Source organism: Podarcis cretensis (assembly GCF_951804945.1).
Source record: "Podarcis cretensis genome assembly, chromosome: 5".
Classification (NCBI taxonomy): domain Eukaryota; kingdom Metazoa; phylum Chordata; class Lepidosauria; order Squamata; family Lacertidae; genus Podarcis; species Podarcis cretensis.
The window spans coordinates 96,564,466-96,582,373 of NC_137174.1; the positions used below are offsets into that span (position 1 = coordinate 96,564,466).

The 17,908-nt window shown below is 44.9% G+C and overlaps 1 protein-coding gene across 2 annotated transcripts in view; it reads right to left on the bottom strand.

The window, feature by feature from the left end:
- LOC307217032 (cytochrome P450 2C39-like) overlaps positions 1-17,510 on the bottom strand; it is a 28,814-nt gene extending 11,304 nt beyond the window's left edge. Inside the window, exons 1-7 of one of the 2 annotated variants that reach the window (XM_079978036.1) lie at positions 15,913-17,510; positions 15,206-15,416; positions 11,223-11,385; positions 8,170-8,319; positions 7,440-7,600; positions 3,876-4,052; positions 2,296-2,437 (exon numbers count right to left, since the gene is read on the bottom strand). In XM_079978036.1, coding sequence (XP_079834162.1) covers positions 2,296-2,437; positions 3,876-4,052; positions 7,440-7,600; positions 8,170-8,319; positions 11,223-11,385; positions 15,206-15,416; positions 15,913-15,914 — 1,006 coding nt within the window. In that variant the 5' untranslated portion in view covers positions 15,915-17,510. The remainder of the gene's footprint in view (positions 1-2,295; positions 2,438-3,875; positions 4,053-7,439; positions 7,601-8,169; positions 8,320-11,222; positions 11,386-15,205; positions 15,417-15,912) is intronic. The other variant, XM_079978035.1, reaches the window with a different exon arrangement.
- Positions 17,511-17,908: the final 398 nt, after the last annotated feature.

The following is a 17,908-nucleotide window of genomic DNA, read 5'->3' on the forward strand; positions in this document are numbered from 1 at the left end:
CAAGCAGCTCCATGACAACCCTACAGCTGGGCACTTTGGGCAACACAAGACCATGTTGTTAGTTATGCGGGATTTCTGGTGGCCCAAGGTAAGGGAGGATGTGTGGGAGTATGTCCGAGGGTGCGACATGTGTCAAAGAGCAAAGAGGGAAAGGGCGGCCTCAGCTGGGCTGCTGGAGCCCTTACCAACACCGGGGAGACCTTGGGAGGTGGTGTCCATAGACTTCATGACAGACCTGCCCATGTCCCGAGCTAAGACAGCAGTCCTGGTGGTGGTAGACCTGCTGACCAAGATGTGCCACCTTGTGGCGTGCTCCCATGCGGTGTCAGATGAGGAAACCGCCAAGTTGTTCCTGGACCACATCTTTTGGCTGCATGGGGTCCCTTCTAGGGTAATTTCTGCCTGTGGAAGACAGTTCACCTCACATTTCTGGCACAAGTTCATGGGTTTGTTGCAGGTAGAGGTGAGCTTTTCCACAGCCAGACACCCACAGACTAATGGACAGGCGGAAAGAGCAAATGCCATTTTGCAGCAGTACTTGCGCTGTTACATTAATTAGCGGCAGAACGATTGGGTGGAGAAGCTAGCACTGGTAGAGTTCACGTACAATAATGTTGAACATGTGTCCACAGGGAGGAGTCCCTTTCTTGCCAATTATGGGTGTCATCCCAGAGCCTTTCCAGGGCAAGAGGAGGATGAATTGAGTGTACCAGCTGCAGAACAATTCACACAAGAGATGGAGGCCATGCACCAACAGCTCAAGATAACTCTGGAACGAGCCAAGGAAGTGTACAAGAAGGTGGCGGACAAACAGGAGACCGGGGGAGGTTATCCGGGTGGAGGACAAGGTGTGGTTGTCATCTCAGGGGCTGCCCCTGAGGGGGGGTGCAAGAAACTGCAGCCTAGGAGCATGGGTCCCTTTGAGGTGACACAGCAGGTCAACCCAATAGCGTTCAGGCTGAAGTTGCCGGATAACATGAGGATACATCCGGTGTTTCACAGGTCTTTGCTGTCGCCTTACAGGGAGGGGCACAGCTTCTGGGAGAGGGAGCAGGAGGTTCCAACCCCACCAAGCATAGAAGAAAGGGAACTATGTAATGAAGTATCTGAGATACTTGACTCTAGGTGGAACGGACACCAAGTAGAGTACCTAGTTGCCTGGGAGGGGGCTCCCAGTTCAGAAAATGCATGGATCCCAGCAGGGAACATGACTGAGAAGAGAAGTTCCTCACTCTTTTCCTGCACAAGCCCAAACCCCCGAAGTTGTTTTTTAGGGAAGTGTTTGGACCCACAGAGGACAAGGGGGACTACAAGGGATTTCCAACCTCAGGGGAGGGGAAGGGAATAGGGGACGAAGTTGCCGAGGTCTCTGATGAGGAGGAAACTTCCTGGGATTTCCTGCCAGGGCCGGGATGGTCGGGGGGAGCAGTTTTTTACTCCACAGAGGACGATTCATTCCTTGGGTTCCCACCCTCTCCTGCCAACGCCAGTGAGTGGGAAACAGCTCTAGACCCCACCGATGGGGCAGTTTTTTTTGAAGGGGGTTGCATGTCAGGGGACTGCCATCGGAACAGGGGAGTGAAGCAGAGGCACCGTTGGGATACAGGGAGCCGCCAAAACTTCAGAGGAGCAGTTCCACATCCAGTAGTGGGGAAAGCCACACCTTCCGTGGAGAAGAGAGGGAAGGGGCCAGCCAAGAGAGGAAAGGGCTCGAGGATGCTGCTGAGATCCCTAGCGCCTCACTTAGCCCGGCTGGCCAGGAGGCACACACGCTACTTCCGTCACCCAGCTTGCGCAGAGGGGTGAAACGCAAGGAGGGGAGGAGGAGGCTTGGGATGCCAAAGCTCTTATGTTGGGGAAGAAGCTGGAAGGGGCCACTCCTGGATTCTGCAAGTGACTAAGATGGACATGAACTTTTTAGATCTGCACTGTAAATAGACAGGTTGGAGTCCTGCCTGGTTACTCACGAACAACCACCACCAGCACCTGACATTAAATAACTGGATAAATGTTATAGTTACGGTAAATGAAAATCCAAGCAGGAATTTGCACAGCCAGTGGAAATTGAGGAAAGGATGGGGAAAGTATGTTATTGTTTCTTTTCTCTCGTTCCTTTGCTGTTAGCACCTTGAATGGGGAGTGGGAGATAATCAACTTTTAAATTTGTTGTAAATTTGAATTAATTTGCTGTCAATTTCCTAATTTTTTTGGAAAATCAATAACAATTAATTGACACAAGAATTACAGTCCACTCTAGAGATCAAAAGAAGCCCTGCACAGGTTTCCCTCTCTCACCTTGGATATCTGGATGACTTGCCAGGAGGAGAAGCGCCCATTTCAGAGAACTGGTGGTTGTGGATGTCCCTGCTACAAAGAGCCCACAAATACTAAAAGCCAAGTTTTCTTCATCATAGGTGGACTCTGGGTTGTTTTTGCTCTGATTTTGAAAATCGGGAAAGTGTCATGTCATTTACATGCATTACAATCTGTCCTTCAGCACTTATTTTATCTTACTTCCCCTGCTTAGCATACCACCAACACATGCTTCATGAGGGGTGAGGTGTCTTCTTACACTGCCTGAGGTGACATAGGAAGGTGCCACCTCCACTGCCCTGCTGTCACTGCCACCTCCGTTACTTTGGTCACACAGCAGTGCCACAATGTGGTAACAACAACAGTGAGGACAGTGGGATCTTGCAAGCGTTTGGTGAAATCTTGTAGGAAGCTGCCACCGCTCCACTTCTCCACTAGTGGCTGGCTAGGATGCCTCCTGTTGGCATTCCACTGCCCAAGGCAGCAGCCTCGGCTTACCTCATGGGTGGGTCGGCCCTGTGCTTCTTAGCTGGTTGTGACAAAAGATCCATGCACACATTCCTGTGTACACAGCGGTAGCTGCTGGTGCTGCATTTGAGAATCTGTGGGTTGGGGTAATAATCCAACACTGGCAGGTGATGAGGGATCCAAAAGAATCTCTCTGGCAGCAGATATTCAAAATGTGCATTACTTATCACTAAACATATTTAACCATTCTTTAGTCACCATAGAGTATTCGAAGATTGTTCCACGGAGGCAAGATAAAAAAATATTTTGACCTTCCTAGTATAGGAATAAATGAGGTAGGAGTTTGAAGTCATATTTAGTTTAGGAACATTTTCTTTAGAATTTGTTTGGCCCCCTGCTGATGAAAGTGAAAGTGCATCCTCTTGCTATGCATTGTAATGTGTAATGAAACAGCTGCCACAATCCACTTGGTGAGTTGGCCATTCATACTATTTGGGCATTCTTTGAGAGCCAGTGTGGTGTAGTGGTTAAGAGTGATAGACTCGTAATCTGGGGAACCAGGTTTGCGTCTCCGCTCCTCCACATGCAGCTGCTGGGTGACCTTGGGCTAGTCACACTTCTTTGAAGTCTTTCAGCCTCACTCACCTCACAAAGTGCTTTTTGTGGGGGAGGAAGGGAAAGGAGATTGTTAGCCGCTTTGAGACTCCTTCGGGGAGTGATAAAGCGGGATATCAAAACCAAACTCTTCATTCTCACTGTTTGGGCACCACAGGCAACATTTCAGTGGTGAGTATGTTCCCATGAGTTTTACAGGGGTTTTCAAATGTTTTTGCCCTCTGCCCTGTTGGATCCATCAACTGATCTCCAGTGCTCACAACCCTAATAATAAAAAAATTATTCAGAATAGTGGTTTGCACAACTCAATAAGAAAAATAATAATCCAATAAATCTGGGAAAAAGTAACTCAATGTCATTTTCAACTGAGATTCAGGAAAAAAATATTGGTGTCCTTGGAAGAGATTAGCATTCACTTATAACAGGGAATATAATGATTCCTTGGATGAGCAGCATTCAGTTTCAAAGCAGATACTTACTTTCTCCATCTGAAGTAGATAGAAATCAATGAAATCCTGTGGATCATGCAGAGACTGATTCTCCTTATGCTTCTCTATCTCCTCCTTTGCAAATGAAAGCACCATCTCTGTGCAGGACAGGGCCTTCTTGTGGGGTCCTGGGAGATGTTTCATGAGCCATGGGAGAATTTCATAAAGCTAAAGCAAAGATAGCAGAAATATTGCCATTACCATGAGGAAATGTAGTCATGCAGTTCATGAGTCAATTCATTTGAATTAGTACTTAAAACATGACCCAAATTATTATTCAGAGCTAGCACATTGGTTTGAGTCTCCCTGAGAAGAAGGTAGGAGTCTGCAGCTTCTCTTGGATCTCACAATGACTGGTTCTGGGAAATATCTCTATCCGAATATGTGAAAGAAAACTAGGGTCAAAGTATTTTTCTAGCTCCCAGGCTTCATTCAAAACTGGGCACAATCCCAGGCCATTTGTTGGGAGGTGGGGGTTGCTGGAGAATACAGATGGGGAGACATTCAAGTCAGTTCACATTTAAGAGTGAATTTGCCAAATATGCAAATTGAAACACAGCCATCCTTTGAAATGTGCAGTTCTACAAATCTTGCAATGCGGTTTTAAAATTTATCTATTTTATATTTTATATTTTATATTTTATATTTTATATTTTATATTTTATATTTTATATTTTATATTTTATATTTTATATTTTATATTTTATATTTTATATTTATTTTATTCCCCAGTTCCCCAGTTCCCCAGTTCCCCAGTCAAGAAATGCCCATCTCTTCCTTCAAAAATTCAAACAAAGGTGAGTGTTGTTTCCTAGTTCTGCTGGATCTCTCAGCGGCCTTGGACACCATTGATCATAACATCCTTCTGGACCGTCTAGAGGGGATGGGAGCTGGGGGCACTGTTATACAGTGGTTCCGCTCCCTTCTCCTGGGCTGTGTCAAGAAGGTGGTGGGGGGTGAGTGTTCAGACCCCTGGGCTCTCACTTGTGGGGTGCTTCAGGGTTCTGTCCTCTCCCCCATGCTTTTTAATATCTATACGAAGCAGCTGGGAGAGATCATCAGGGGGTTTGGGCAGTATGCCGATCACACCCAGCTCTAACTCTCTTTTAAACCAGAACCAGTTCATCAATATGCAGATGATACCCAGCTCTAACTCTCTTTCAAATTAGAATCAGTGAAGGCGGTGAAGGTCCTGGGTAAGTGCCTGGAGGTGGTTGGAGGATCGATGGCGGCTAACAGATTGAGGTTGAATCGTGACAAGACAGAAGTACTGTTTTTGGGGGACAGGGGGCGAACGTGTGTGGGGGACTCCCTGGGCCTTAATGGGGCAACTGCACCCCTGAAGGACCAGGTGCGCAGCCTGGGAGTCATTTTGAACTCACAGCTGTCCGTGGAGGCACAGGTTAATTCTGTGTCCAGGGCAGTGGTCTACCAGCTCCACCTGGTACACAGGCTGAGACCCTACCTGCCTGCGGACTGTCTCGCCAGAGTGGTGCGTGCTCTAGTTATCTCCTGCTTGGTCTACTGCAATGCGCTCTACGTGGGGCTACCTTTGAAGGTGACCCAGAAACTGCAATTAATCCAGAATGTGGCAGCTAGACTGGTGACTAGGAGTAGCCACTGGGACCACATAACACCGGTCCTGTGAATTCTGCATTGGCTCCCAGTACGTTTCCAAGCACAATTCAAAGTGTTGGTAAAGGTAAAGGTAAAGGTAAAGGTAAAGGGACCCCTGACCATTAGGTCCAGTCGTGGCCGACTCTGGGGTTGCGGTGCTTATCTCGCTTTATTGGCCGAGGGAGCCGGCGTTTGTCCGCAGACAGCTTCCGGGTCATGTGGCCAGCATGACTAAGCCGCTTCTGGTGAACCAGAGCAGCACACGGAAACGCCGTTTACCTTCCCGCTGGAGCGGTACCTATTTATCTACTTGCACTTTGTGCTTTTGAACTGCTAGGTTGGCAGGAGCTGGGACCGAACAATGGGAGCTCACCCCGTCGCAGGGATTCGAACTGCCGACCTTCTGATCAGCAAGTCCTAGGCTCTGTGGTTTAACCCACAGCGCCACCTGCGTCCCTCAAAGTGTTGGTGCTGACCTTTAAAACCCTATACTGCCTTGGTCCAGTATACCTGAAGGAGCGTCTCCACCTCCATCATTCGGCCCGGACACTGAGGTCCAGTGCCAAGGTCCTTCTGGCGGTTCCCTTGCTGGGAGAAGTGAGGTTACAGGGAACCAGACAGGGGGCCTTCTAAGTAGTGGCACCTGCCCTGTGGAATGCCCTCCCTTCAGATGTGAAGGAAATAAGCAGCTATCTTATCTTTAAAAGACATCTGAAGGCAGTCGTGTTTAGGGAAATTTTTAATGTGTGACATCTTAGTGTATTTTTTGTCTTTGTGGAAGCCGCCCAGAGTGGCTGGGGAAACTGAGCCAGATGGGCGGGGTATAAATAATAAATTATTATTATTATTAAACCTTTAACAAGAGAGCTTTTCCTCTTTCCTAGTTTTCTCATGAAAGATAAATTACTTACATTTTCTGAATAAACCTGTCTAGCAAACACTTCAGAGGTTGGGTCTCTTCCATTGTCTTTCCTTACAAGAACTTTGTTCCCAATAACAAATAATATTAAATAAGACAAATACATATCCTGGGTTTGCATCATGGCAATCTGAGGTGAGAGGGTGCAGAAAAAAGCCGATCCCCATATAAATAAATGCTAGCCAAGAGGTCTCAGAATAATGCGAAGGAGGAGGCAAGGAAGAGGCAGGAGAGAGAGAAGGGGGAGGCAATGGCTAATTCATTTCTGCATACCGAGGTTTGAATGGGACATTTAAAGCAGAATGTGGTGAATTTGACAAGGCTCTGGGTGAAATTGATCAGGAGGAGGGAGGCAAAGCATGCCTCTCAACACAGTTCCACTTGAGATTTTCTTTGGCAGGTAAAAAAATTTCTTATTTTAACAGAAGCCGGTGAGGGAGGGATGTGGAGCACAGCAGGATGGGAAGGAGAAGTGTTAAAGTTTGCCTTTTGGTGGCTCGTTGCAGCCAGCAGAAGAAAAGGGGACAGAGAAACACATTACAGTTAAGAAAGAGAAAGGAAAGAGGGGAAATCATCTGATGTCTTACCTCCCCATGGCTCCAACATTATGAGGGAGCCTGTCATAGGAGCATCTGGTCACATTCAGGGCCACAGGCTGCCTGGCTCCACCCACGCTATGCCATAGTGTAATTACCTTCCTGAGAAAATTATTTCGTTCACTTCTGCTCATTTATGTGGGCTGTAGATGACTTGATCTGAAGGCCATTGTTCCATTTCTAGCCTGTCTTTCCTCCAAAGAGTCCCAACTTGTGGGCCTAGTTTCATTACTCTCTCTTTTATATTCATGGTAAGAAATTGATTAGGCTGTAAAATAGCCCTTATCTCAGATTAGATTTAAACCTCATCTCAGTTCTCCAACAGTCTACCCTCTATCATAATGGAATCCAGAATGCTGAGTGGGAAATGTAAGGCCCCTGGGAGACTTCTCTGAATCAGCAGGAATGAAAATGACTACTCACAGCATAAACGAAGCTTCCTATAAATTTTAGTGAGAAATTCATGGCTTCTATCAGCTTCTGGAACCTTTCATCTTCAAGAGCAAACCGGTGCCCAAAAGCCACAGAACATATCACGTTGGAGACTGAATTAGTGATGGGCAAGGAGGGGTCAAGTGGTTGTCCTGCAAAATAAAGTCATACTAATGTGAGTTCAGCTGCTCCTGTTCATACTGAGAGTGGGGTTTCATGGTGGCCAAGAGAATTGCTGGGATCTCCAGTAAAGGTAAAGGTAAGGGTAAAGGGACCCCTGACCATTAGGTCCAGTCGTGGCCGACTCTGGGATAGCGGCACTCATCTCGCTTTATTGTCTGAGGGTGCTGGCATACAGCTTCCGAGTCATGTTGCCAGCATGACTAAGCCGCTTCTGGTGAACCAGAGCAGCGCACGGAAACGCCGTTTACCTTCCCGCCGGAGCGGTACCTATTTATCTATTTGTACTTTGACATGCTTTTGAACTGCTAGGTTGACAGGAGCTGGGACCGAGCAACAGGAGCACACCCCACTGCAGGGATTCGAACCGCCAACCTTCTGATCAGCAAGTCCTAGGCTCTGTGGTTTAACCCACAGCACCACCCGTGATCTCCATTAGGAACCAAGAAAAACATATCGCATTTCTTTCTAAAATGGACAGAGGTAGTACACAAATATATCTTCATATGCCAGCTCAGCACCATCACCCCTCATTACATACCCTTTGAACGTGCAAAAATCTCCACGAGCTGATGGGCCTCCTCTGCTATTTGCTGCTCCATACCTTTCTTCCCCAGTCCCAGCTTCCGCATAGTAACTACACCAAAGCGTCTCTGTTTCCTCCAGGTGTGACCATTGGAAAATGGAATACCTATGGAAAATCAATGAGAAATTCTTCCTTACAGAAATTAATGATACAATTAAGTTACCAGCCAAGAAGAAACTTTGTTTACTGAAGTTCATGCCCTTGAATGTGCAAGCTAATCAGTATCTTAAGATTACAATTACAAGACAATGGGAAGTCTGTCTCAGTGTATTTTGCAGGTACAGTGGTGCCCCGCAAGACGAATGCCTCGCAAGACGAAAAACCCACTAGACGAAAGGGTTTTCCGTTTTCGAGGCGCTTCACAAGACAAATTTCCCTATGGGCTTGCTTCGCAAGACGAAAACGTCTTGCGAGTCTTGCGATTTTTTTTCGCTTCCCCCCCTTTTTCTAAGCTGCTAAGCCGCTAATAGCCGCTTAGCCGCTTTGCCGCTTTGCCGCTAATAGCCGCTAATAGCCGCTAATAGCCGCTAATAGCCGCTAATAGCCGCTAAGCTGCTAATAGCGCTAAGCCGCTAATAGGGTTGCTTCGCAAGACGAAAAAACCGCTAGACGAAGAGACTCGAGGAACGGATTCTTTTCGTCTTGTGAGGCACCACTGTATCTCTGCAATATAGGCCAGCACTATTTGCTTCACACAATGCCTAACAGAATCTCACTTTCTATTTCCTGTCATCATTCAGAAAATTATTAGTGATTCACCCAAATGTTTTGGTTATTTGTTGGATAATAGAACAGAAATCAGGTGGTCCCAGAAGGTCCTGCATAAAATGAGAGATCTCTGGACAGCTCTGCCAATTTCTGCCATAAAGACTGAACCTGCAGATATCACATGAGTTTTCTCATAGCGGGAAACACCTGCTGTTATTTTCAGTCACAACCCCAATTCAGCTAAGTTTTCCACACTATTTTTAAAGATATAATTTGGCTGATGTGTGATGTCAACAAGTTATTTTTCTACTGGCCAAGCCAGACTGGTATTTTATTGAGGATGTATTCTGCAGCATATTCTTGACATGACAGTAGTGCATTGATGGTCAATTTATTCTGCTTTGTTAGTTCTGTGATGCTTCCTGAATGCTACCACATTATTACTGTGTGGGGAAGCTATATAACAGGGAAAGCAGGACAATACCATAATAAGTTTGTGCATTTGTGGTTTTCAGCAGGAAGGTAAGCGATATGACTGAATGGAAATTAACCAGTATGACAACCTCAAATTATTTGCAGGCAAAATTGAAAATGGAGTTGGATATAACACCCTTGAAAGAATTGAGCACAAATCATTATGAATGATCAATACAAAGTTTACTGGAGGATGCCTAAGCTAGGCTTGCCATATGTTGGGTTAAAAGTCTGATCCATAGTTAAAAGTAGAAGTTGGCCAATGTGTCCTCTTTTTGGCTCTTCCAAATATGGCAACCCTAGACTCTTAATAAGACAGTATCTTCAGAAGACCGTCACCTGCGGAGTACAGTGATTGACGATGTATAAAGGGAATGAGATGATCTTGCAGGCATCTTGAACCCAAGTTGTATAGGCCTTTCTACACCAAAACCACCTCCTTGAACTTATCCCAGTAGCTAATTGGCAGCCAGTGGAATTCTTTCAACAGTGGCTAAAATGTTGGCTATATCCTGCCCACATGAACAATTGATCCACTTCATTTTTCACCCTGACTAACCTCAAGGGCAGCCCCAAATACAGCACATTGCAATAATCTAGCCTGGAGGTTGCCAAACCTCGTCCAGAAACCACCTTAGCTGTCTTACTAGCCAAAGCTGCCTTGCCTGATGAAGGTGGTAGAAGGCCGTGAGGTCACCTGGGCCTGGAGCAACAAAGATGGATCCAGAAGCACTTCTAGACTATGTGCTGGTTCTCTCAGGTGAAGTACAGCCCTATCCATAGCAGGCAACTGACCAATTATCTAGACTCAAGAACCACCCACCTAACATGCCAGGATCCAGACTCACTTTACTGGCCCTCATTTAACCCACCACCTTATCCAGCCCATCCAGATCTTGCATGGGTTCTCCTGATTCAAATGTTACAAAGCAATAGAGCAATAGAGTTGAGCATCATCAGGGTGTTAACGACATCTTGCCCCAAATCTGCTAATCACTGCTGCCCAAGGCTTCATGCAGAAGTTAAACCGAATTGGGGACCAAAGGGTAAACTGTGACAAACCAGAGCATAACTGCCAAGGGATTGAAATACAAGCACCCAGTTCTATTCTATGAAACTGACCTGGAGAGAGGATCAGAACCACTGTGCAAAATAGAAATGCCAGTGAGTAGCCTCTCCGTTCTGAGGAGGTGACTAAGACTAAATTGGGTGCCAAGCTGGCACCAACACTGTCTCCTTCATTAAGGACATAGAGGTGCCAGGTATGAACAAACCTTGCAGGCCCAACCCATTTGAAGGAGTGCCCACTTGCTTCTTAGCTTCTTAGCTAGGATTTAGCTGTGTGTCTATTACCTATTCATATGTACCTATTCCACCTTGTAAGCTGTGTCTTGGCAATGTTCTGATCTGATGTAGGCATCAAAGCCTTCAGCAGAAAAAGCAGAGAGTTCAAGCCCTTCATCCAGCGCTGAGGGCCAGGACAGTCAATGCATTGCAACTGCAACAGGAAACAAGCTTCTACCTGCAGTAGAAGCTGCAACAGGAAACAAGCTTCTACCGGCAGTTCAGTCTAACCACAGTGCAGTACAATTCTGACTTCCATAAAGCACTTGTTAGAGTAGACTAATGGAAATTAATAAACCCACATTAGCCATGCCCATTAATTTCAGTGGGTCTTCTCTGATAAGAACTGGCACTGCATAGAACCCCTATTTCCTGTTCAGTACAACAATAATAGAAAACCTTTGTTCTCTTTTTCCAGACAGCCACTTAAATGTTTTCTTCGGGGAAAGTACCAGCAGAAATTCTCATTTTTCACTACTTACCCTTTCCGTTTGCTATAGTCATAAGGAAAGGAGTCTGTGGTCGGTCTTCAAATTCTTCAGAGTGGTCAATGAGTGCTTCTTTCACTGCTTGGAATCCAGACAGTATTATGAAGGGTTGATATCCTGCCCAAAGGGTGTAAATGTTTCCATATTGCTTTGCCATCTACCATTTGGGTCAAAAGAGAGAAGAGGAATGCTACGTTCAGATAGTTATTTCAACCTAATATGTGAGCTTCAGCCTTCCTCGCCTCTTAAGCATCTCACTGTATTTTCTTCTCTTGCCAGCATCTCCTTTTCTTTCTTTCTTTCGTTCCTTCCTTCATTCCAACCCATTTGTTTTACTCCCTCCTGCCCGTGTTTTCCCTGCATGGGATCAGAGCAGCAGAGAGGCACTTCATAGTCTCCAGCCATCTGGCGACAGGCAACTAGATGAGCCAACCATTGCCAGAGGCTTCTTCATCATCACCATAAAATCATTTTGTGCAGGGATGTGGAAACTGTAGCCCACCAGATAGTGTTGGACTGCAACTCCCATCATCCCTGACCATTGGCCACGCTGGTTGGGGGAGATGGGCATTGTAGTCTGGAGGGCATCAAGTTGGTATAAGCTTGGCTAGAGCACTGGGTCAGGTTTATGACACCACGGTGGGTCACAACAGCAGAGGCGTAGCAAGGTCAGGTGTTACCTGTGCAGAATTTCTTTTGTCACCCCCTCACATTGAAATTTTGGGGGAAGGTTACCCAAAGTTGTGGTAAAGAATTAAGAAGAGGATGGAATTAAGTGGTAAGGAATTAAGCAATACCTGTCTGAGTAATTTGGCTTACTCAAACAAACAAACAAATTAAATATTGTCTCGTGTCTTCCCTGACTACATATGAGCTACAAAAGTCCCATGGCTTTCCTGGGAATAGATAATGATCTCCTGCTACACTGCCAAGTGAACTTGGTGTCCATTCATCTGTTGGAAGAGGAGAAGTGCATGGCATTCTGGGCTATGTTGCATCACACATGGGAAGAGTGGGAGGACAAGCTCCAGAGTATATTGCAATAAACTATTTCATTAGCTCAGCTGCTTGGTTTGTGTGGTGTCTTTCAGATTTAAGCATCCTTCATCCTGCAGATACAAACAACACACATAATAATAATATAGAAACTAATATAAAAGGACAAGAATCTAATTAATAATGAAAAGCACTAAACCATATAAAGTAGGATTACAGCATGGGGAGCTAGGTGAAATCAGGAAAATACACATGCCAAAATGTTGTTGCATTTTCTCTATGAGAATTGTTGACTAGTATGTGGTAGCAGGATCAGCCTGTGCACCCTTCCTGTCTCAGTGCCATTAGTCTCACAGCTGCAGCTGGTGCTTTCAAATGACTCTCTGATGCTGATTTCACAGACCTGGCCTTTTGCTCTTGCTGGGAGTATTACCTGGAGATTAGCATTTACTGCAGAGATGCAATTTGCTGTATTAGTCTTTGAATTGCTTTTTTTTTAAAAAAAGTTTGTATTTCCAATGAAGAAGATGAAGACTTTTCCAGGCTTAACATCTTGAATAGCATATGCAGGTCTGTATCTGTTGAAGTGTTGCCATGAATGAATGCAGAGTGATCTTTGTGCTCACTCTTTTTAAAATGCATTTTCTTATGTGTTTGTGGTCAGTGCTGTGGGTTTTTTTATATATATAATGTTCATATACACCAGAAGTGATGGCTCTAGAAGATTTGAAAGAATGGAGGTAAAGATTTTTCATGTTAATTCTTTGGTTGGTTATAAACATACGCCAAGGAAGCACATAACATGTAACAGTATACACAGTGGCGTATGAAGAGGGGGGCAGAGGGGGTGGGTCGCCCCGTGTGCCACCTTGGAGGGTGCCAAGATGGGCCACTCCCTCCAAATCGGGCTGTCTAATCGAGCTGCCAGGCAGTTCGCCTCGCCCTGCCCCTCGGCATACCGCCCATGGTGACGAAGAGGGTTCCTCCACCACTGACTATGCAACAACTTACCTATTCAATTGTGATATAGAAAAAATAGGGGTGGTTGGTTTTTGCTGCCCAACTCCAGAAGGGACTGAGTCCCCTAAGTCCATGATGGGTAAGAGATGAATGGATGGAGGGAGGGTGCAGTGAAAGCAAGGCAGATCTTTATTTTTTCCATTGCAATAGAGTTACCTCCACTCCTTGTAAGGAGACAAGAGAGACCCAGAACCAAAAAGAAACATCTGTCTTAAGGATTTGCATTTTGGCGTGGAGACGGAGGACATCCCCTCTACAAACAGTCAGAAATTACATCACATACAAGATGAGGTTACTGTGGTTACTGCCCACCGGACGGAGGAGAGGCCTTGCTATAGGAGAGGAATCCCTTCAGGAACTTCCCTTGACTGCTGTCTGCCTACGTGTTCTCAGGCAAGGGGAATTAAGGCAGTAGAGGAAATACTGAGAATCTTTAGGAGAGCCAAGATGACTTTTGGATTGCTCTCCTGTACTATTTTAGACATGTGGTTTATATACTTACGTATGTGTGCTTTAAAATATGATGCTGTTAAGGTGCTACACTCAATATGCCTGCAAGTCTGGAAAACTCAGCAGTGGCCAGAGGATTGGAGAAGACCAGCTGGCATACTAGAGAGTTCCAGAAAGACATCTACTTCTGCTTCATTGACTATGCAAAAGCCTTTGACTGTGTTGACCACAGCAAACCATGGCAAGTTCTTAAAGAAATGGGAGTGCCTGATCACCTCATCTGTCTCCTGAGAAATCTCTATGTGGGACAAGAAGCTACAGTTAGAACTGGATATGGAACAACTGATTGGTTTCAAAATTGGGAGAGGAGTATGACAAGGTTGTATATTGTCTCCCTGCTTATTTAACTTATATGCAGAATTCATCATGAGAAAGGCTGGGCTGGATGAATCCCTAGCCGGAATTAAGATTGCTGGAAGAAATATCAACAACCTCAGATAGGCAGATGACACAGCCTTAATGGCAGAAAGTGAGGAGGAATTAAAGAACCTTTTAATGAGGGTGAAAGAGGAGAGCGTAAAATATGGTCTGAAGCTCAATTTCAAAAAAACGAAGATCATGGCCACTGGGCCCATCACCTCCTGGCAAATAGAAGGGGATGAAATGGAGGCAGTGAGAGATTTTACTTTCTTGGGCTCCATGATCACTGCAGATGGTGACAGAAGTCACAAAATTAAAAGACGCCTGCTTCTTGGGAGAGAAGCAATGACAAACCTAGACAGCATCTTAAAAACCAGAGACATCACCTTGCCAACAAAGGTCTGTATAGTTCAAGCTATGGTTTTCCCTGTAGTGATGTATGGAAGTGAGAGCTGGACCATAAAGAAGGCTGATCGCCGAAGAATTGATGCTTTTGAATTATGGTGCTGGAGGAGACTCTTGAGAGTCCTATGGACTGCAAGAAGATCAAACCAATCCATTCTGAAGGAAATCAGCCCTGAGTGCTCACTGGAAGGACAGATCCTGAAGCTGAGGCGCCAATACTTTGCCCACCTCATGAGAAGAGAAGACTCCCTGGAAAAGACCCTGATGTTGGGAAACATGGAGGGCACAAGGAGAAGGGGATGACAGAGGACGAGATGGTTGGACAGTGTTCTCGAAGCTACCAGCATGAGTTTGACCAAACTGCAGGAGGCAGTGGAAGCCAGGAGTGCCTGGCGTGCTCTGGTCCATGGGGTCACGACTAAATGACTAAACAACAACAACATGTGTGTTTACCTTGTTTAATTATCAATATTTATTATGTTTTTTAGACCTTAGAACAATTGGTAATTTCTGAATGCACATTTTCAACTTTCGTATGGTTTTAATGCCCTTGTACGTAACACAGCAGCAGTGCGTGGAATGAACAACTTCAGAGTACCTAGTTCACTGAATTTATTAAATATCATAGTTGTTAAGGGAAATAGGTAAAACAATTGTTCATATTAGACTGAGTTAAAAATAAGTACCTTAATGAAAGTATCATCACGAAGCTTCACCCCAATCCGCCACACGCCTCCAATGAGAGGAAGCTGGAGAGGTCCAGGAGGATAGTGCCTATTTGACCTGAGCTGTTTCAGGAAGTGCAGAATCAGAAGAACCACCAGCAGGACAATAAAAAATGCCCCTGTTTCCATCCTTCTCTTGCTTTCTCTTTCTCCTTGAGACTTTTTAGGATGCCTGGTTTGTCAGAATTCAAGCTCGGTCAGAGGTATGTGCCTATCTCTCCAGGCACCGGCTGAATTCTTTTGACCTCCCTCCGGCGACTCCCGGCAGGAAAAACACACGAGGTCCGTTCCGGCGATTTTCCTCAGGCTGTGAGAAAAACACACCAACTGCTCTCCTCCTCCCTGCTCTCCAGCATATCCCCAGGGAGGGGAATCAGACTCAGACAGAAATGTATCTACATTGCATTTATTCCTGTCTTTCACTTCAGTACAGAGAAAACATGTCTGCACACAACAGACAGAGAGAGACTCCTAACTCCACCCATGTACATCCTGTACAGGTCATATGACACACACACTGAGCTAACATCCGGTGCTCAGTACAGAATGGACTGCCCCTTTGTTTCCATGGCAACAGTCACATACTTCCTGTTTGGCTTTCCAGCCACAAGCAGCTGGCTGAGCTGCTGGAGCTTTTGCTTGCTGCAGCATTGCTGCTTTAGAATAACATGGTTAAGTTCAACACTCTTTCTCTAAGGAGATCTTGATTTCCTCAGAGAAATCAACATTTCTCTCGCTTTATATACTCTCTTATTAAAAAGGAATAAGCAACAAATGTTCTGATATCATATCCAAGTAACCTTGGACTATGATCCCAAGTCATGTGCTAGAAACACTATAAACATTCTTACATGTGTCACTCAGATGACAGGAAGTCTGATTAATATGAATTGCAATTAGAATTTTGGCCAGTGTATGACTGATTTGTGCTAGAAACATTGGGAAAAGATGTACCATACATTCATGAAATAAAATTGCATATGGAAAAGGCCCGGTGCAAATGCCCCATGGGAAGCCCTCAGCCAGGACCTCATGGCAATAGCCCTTAATATAGCTATTAATGATAAATTAACACATGCTATTAATGTAAAACGGGGAATATACAGGAGTTACGGAACGTGTTTGCAGAATATGTGCTGCTAAAACAGAAAGGGGTCAAACTATCACAAGAGGAGTTGAAATTTGGGGAGGTTGGATAGTTATAATGGAATGGTCTCGGGGGTAGGGTGCACATTTTTATTCTTATTTATTATCACTTTGTCAAAATCGAAAATAAAATTATTTTTTAAAAAGTAGCAGCTGCTGCCCAAGAAAGAGAAATGGCTGTTGCGCAGTGGTAGGACGTGAATTGTACATGAAAAATACCCAGCATCTCAAGGTTGGGCTCGACATGTTCTCTAAAGAAGAAAGGAGGAGGAGGAGGGAGGAGGAGTTTGCTGTGAGTTCTGGCACCTGTTTTTCTAGAAAAATAGTACTGTGTCCTATCCATGGCATCTCTGGGTACAACTAGGAGACAGTCTCGTCTGAATTTCTGGATAGCCACAGCCAGTCAGTGTAGATAAGACTGAGCTAGATGGAACAATGGTCTGATTTGGCATATGTTCAGAATGCTAGGGAGTTATTTTTAAACTGCAATATTAGGTGCTCAGGTAGAATGTATACCACAGATCAGCAAAGGTACCACCAGGGCTAAGAAGATCCCAGCATGCTTAACAAGCAACGTCAAAGAAATTATGAGAAGCAAGTAGTATTCCTTCAGAACATGGAAATCCCATCCAAATAAGAAGAAGAAAAGAGCACAAATTTTGCCACAAGTTTCTCTGGAACACAAATGGGCACAGTGGGAACCAAGGGGCATACAGTCAAAAGGAGTGTAGTAGTGAAAGTCTGGTTCATCTTCCAGAAAACCTCCCACCGCCAGTGCAAAGCATCTGCTGTCCAAAATGCAGCAATTTGGGGGAGGTTTTTTCACCATTTACTGGATTATCCTCAGGCCAGCAAAATCCAAATTCATTGGAGGAAATATACAAGATCACTGTTCTTTTCCCCCTCTTTGTTTTAAAATTTTGCTTTATTGTTCATTTATACCTATATACAGCATGAAATCAGAATCATCTTCTTCAGTCAAATAAACATATCATTGATTAACAAAGTTACATTAAATTTTGGCTATGTATTTTCTTCATGAACATATAACTTCCCATCCTCTCCATACAGCTATCCTTTTAATAACATATATTACATAATTTTGTCATTGTTACTTAATAAACCATTCTGTTTATTCATTACAGTTTAACAAGAATGTGTTTTCATAAACGGTCTCAGTCAATTACAATCATGGGGTGCCTGTCCAGACCCATAACTTCCACTACCTGCTCTCACTCACTAAACCACCTCTCAGATATTTACTTGTCTTTCTAGCTCCTAACTGTTCCTGACTTGGCTTATTTTGCTACACTAACTCAACCTACCCACAGACTCTATCCCAATTCACTCCCACTCCAACCATCCAACTCCCAACGAACTCCCCCTCTTCACCCCTCCCAGAGCTAGTTTTATAGTCCTTCTGACTCCACCTCCCTGGGTTCTGATTGGGTAACCTGTTTAACTATTTCACCTCTAGCACTCTCATATGTTAACGTCACATACCTCCCCTCTTAAGAA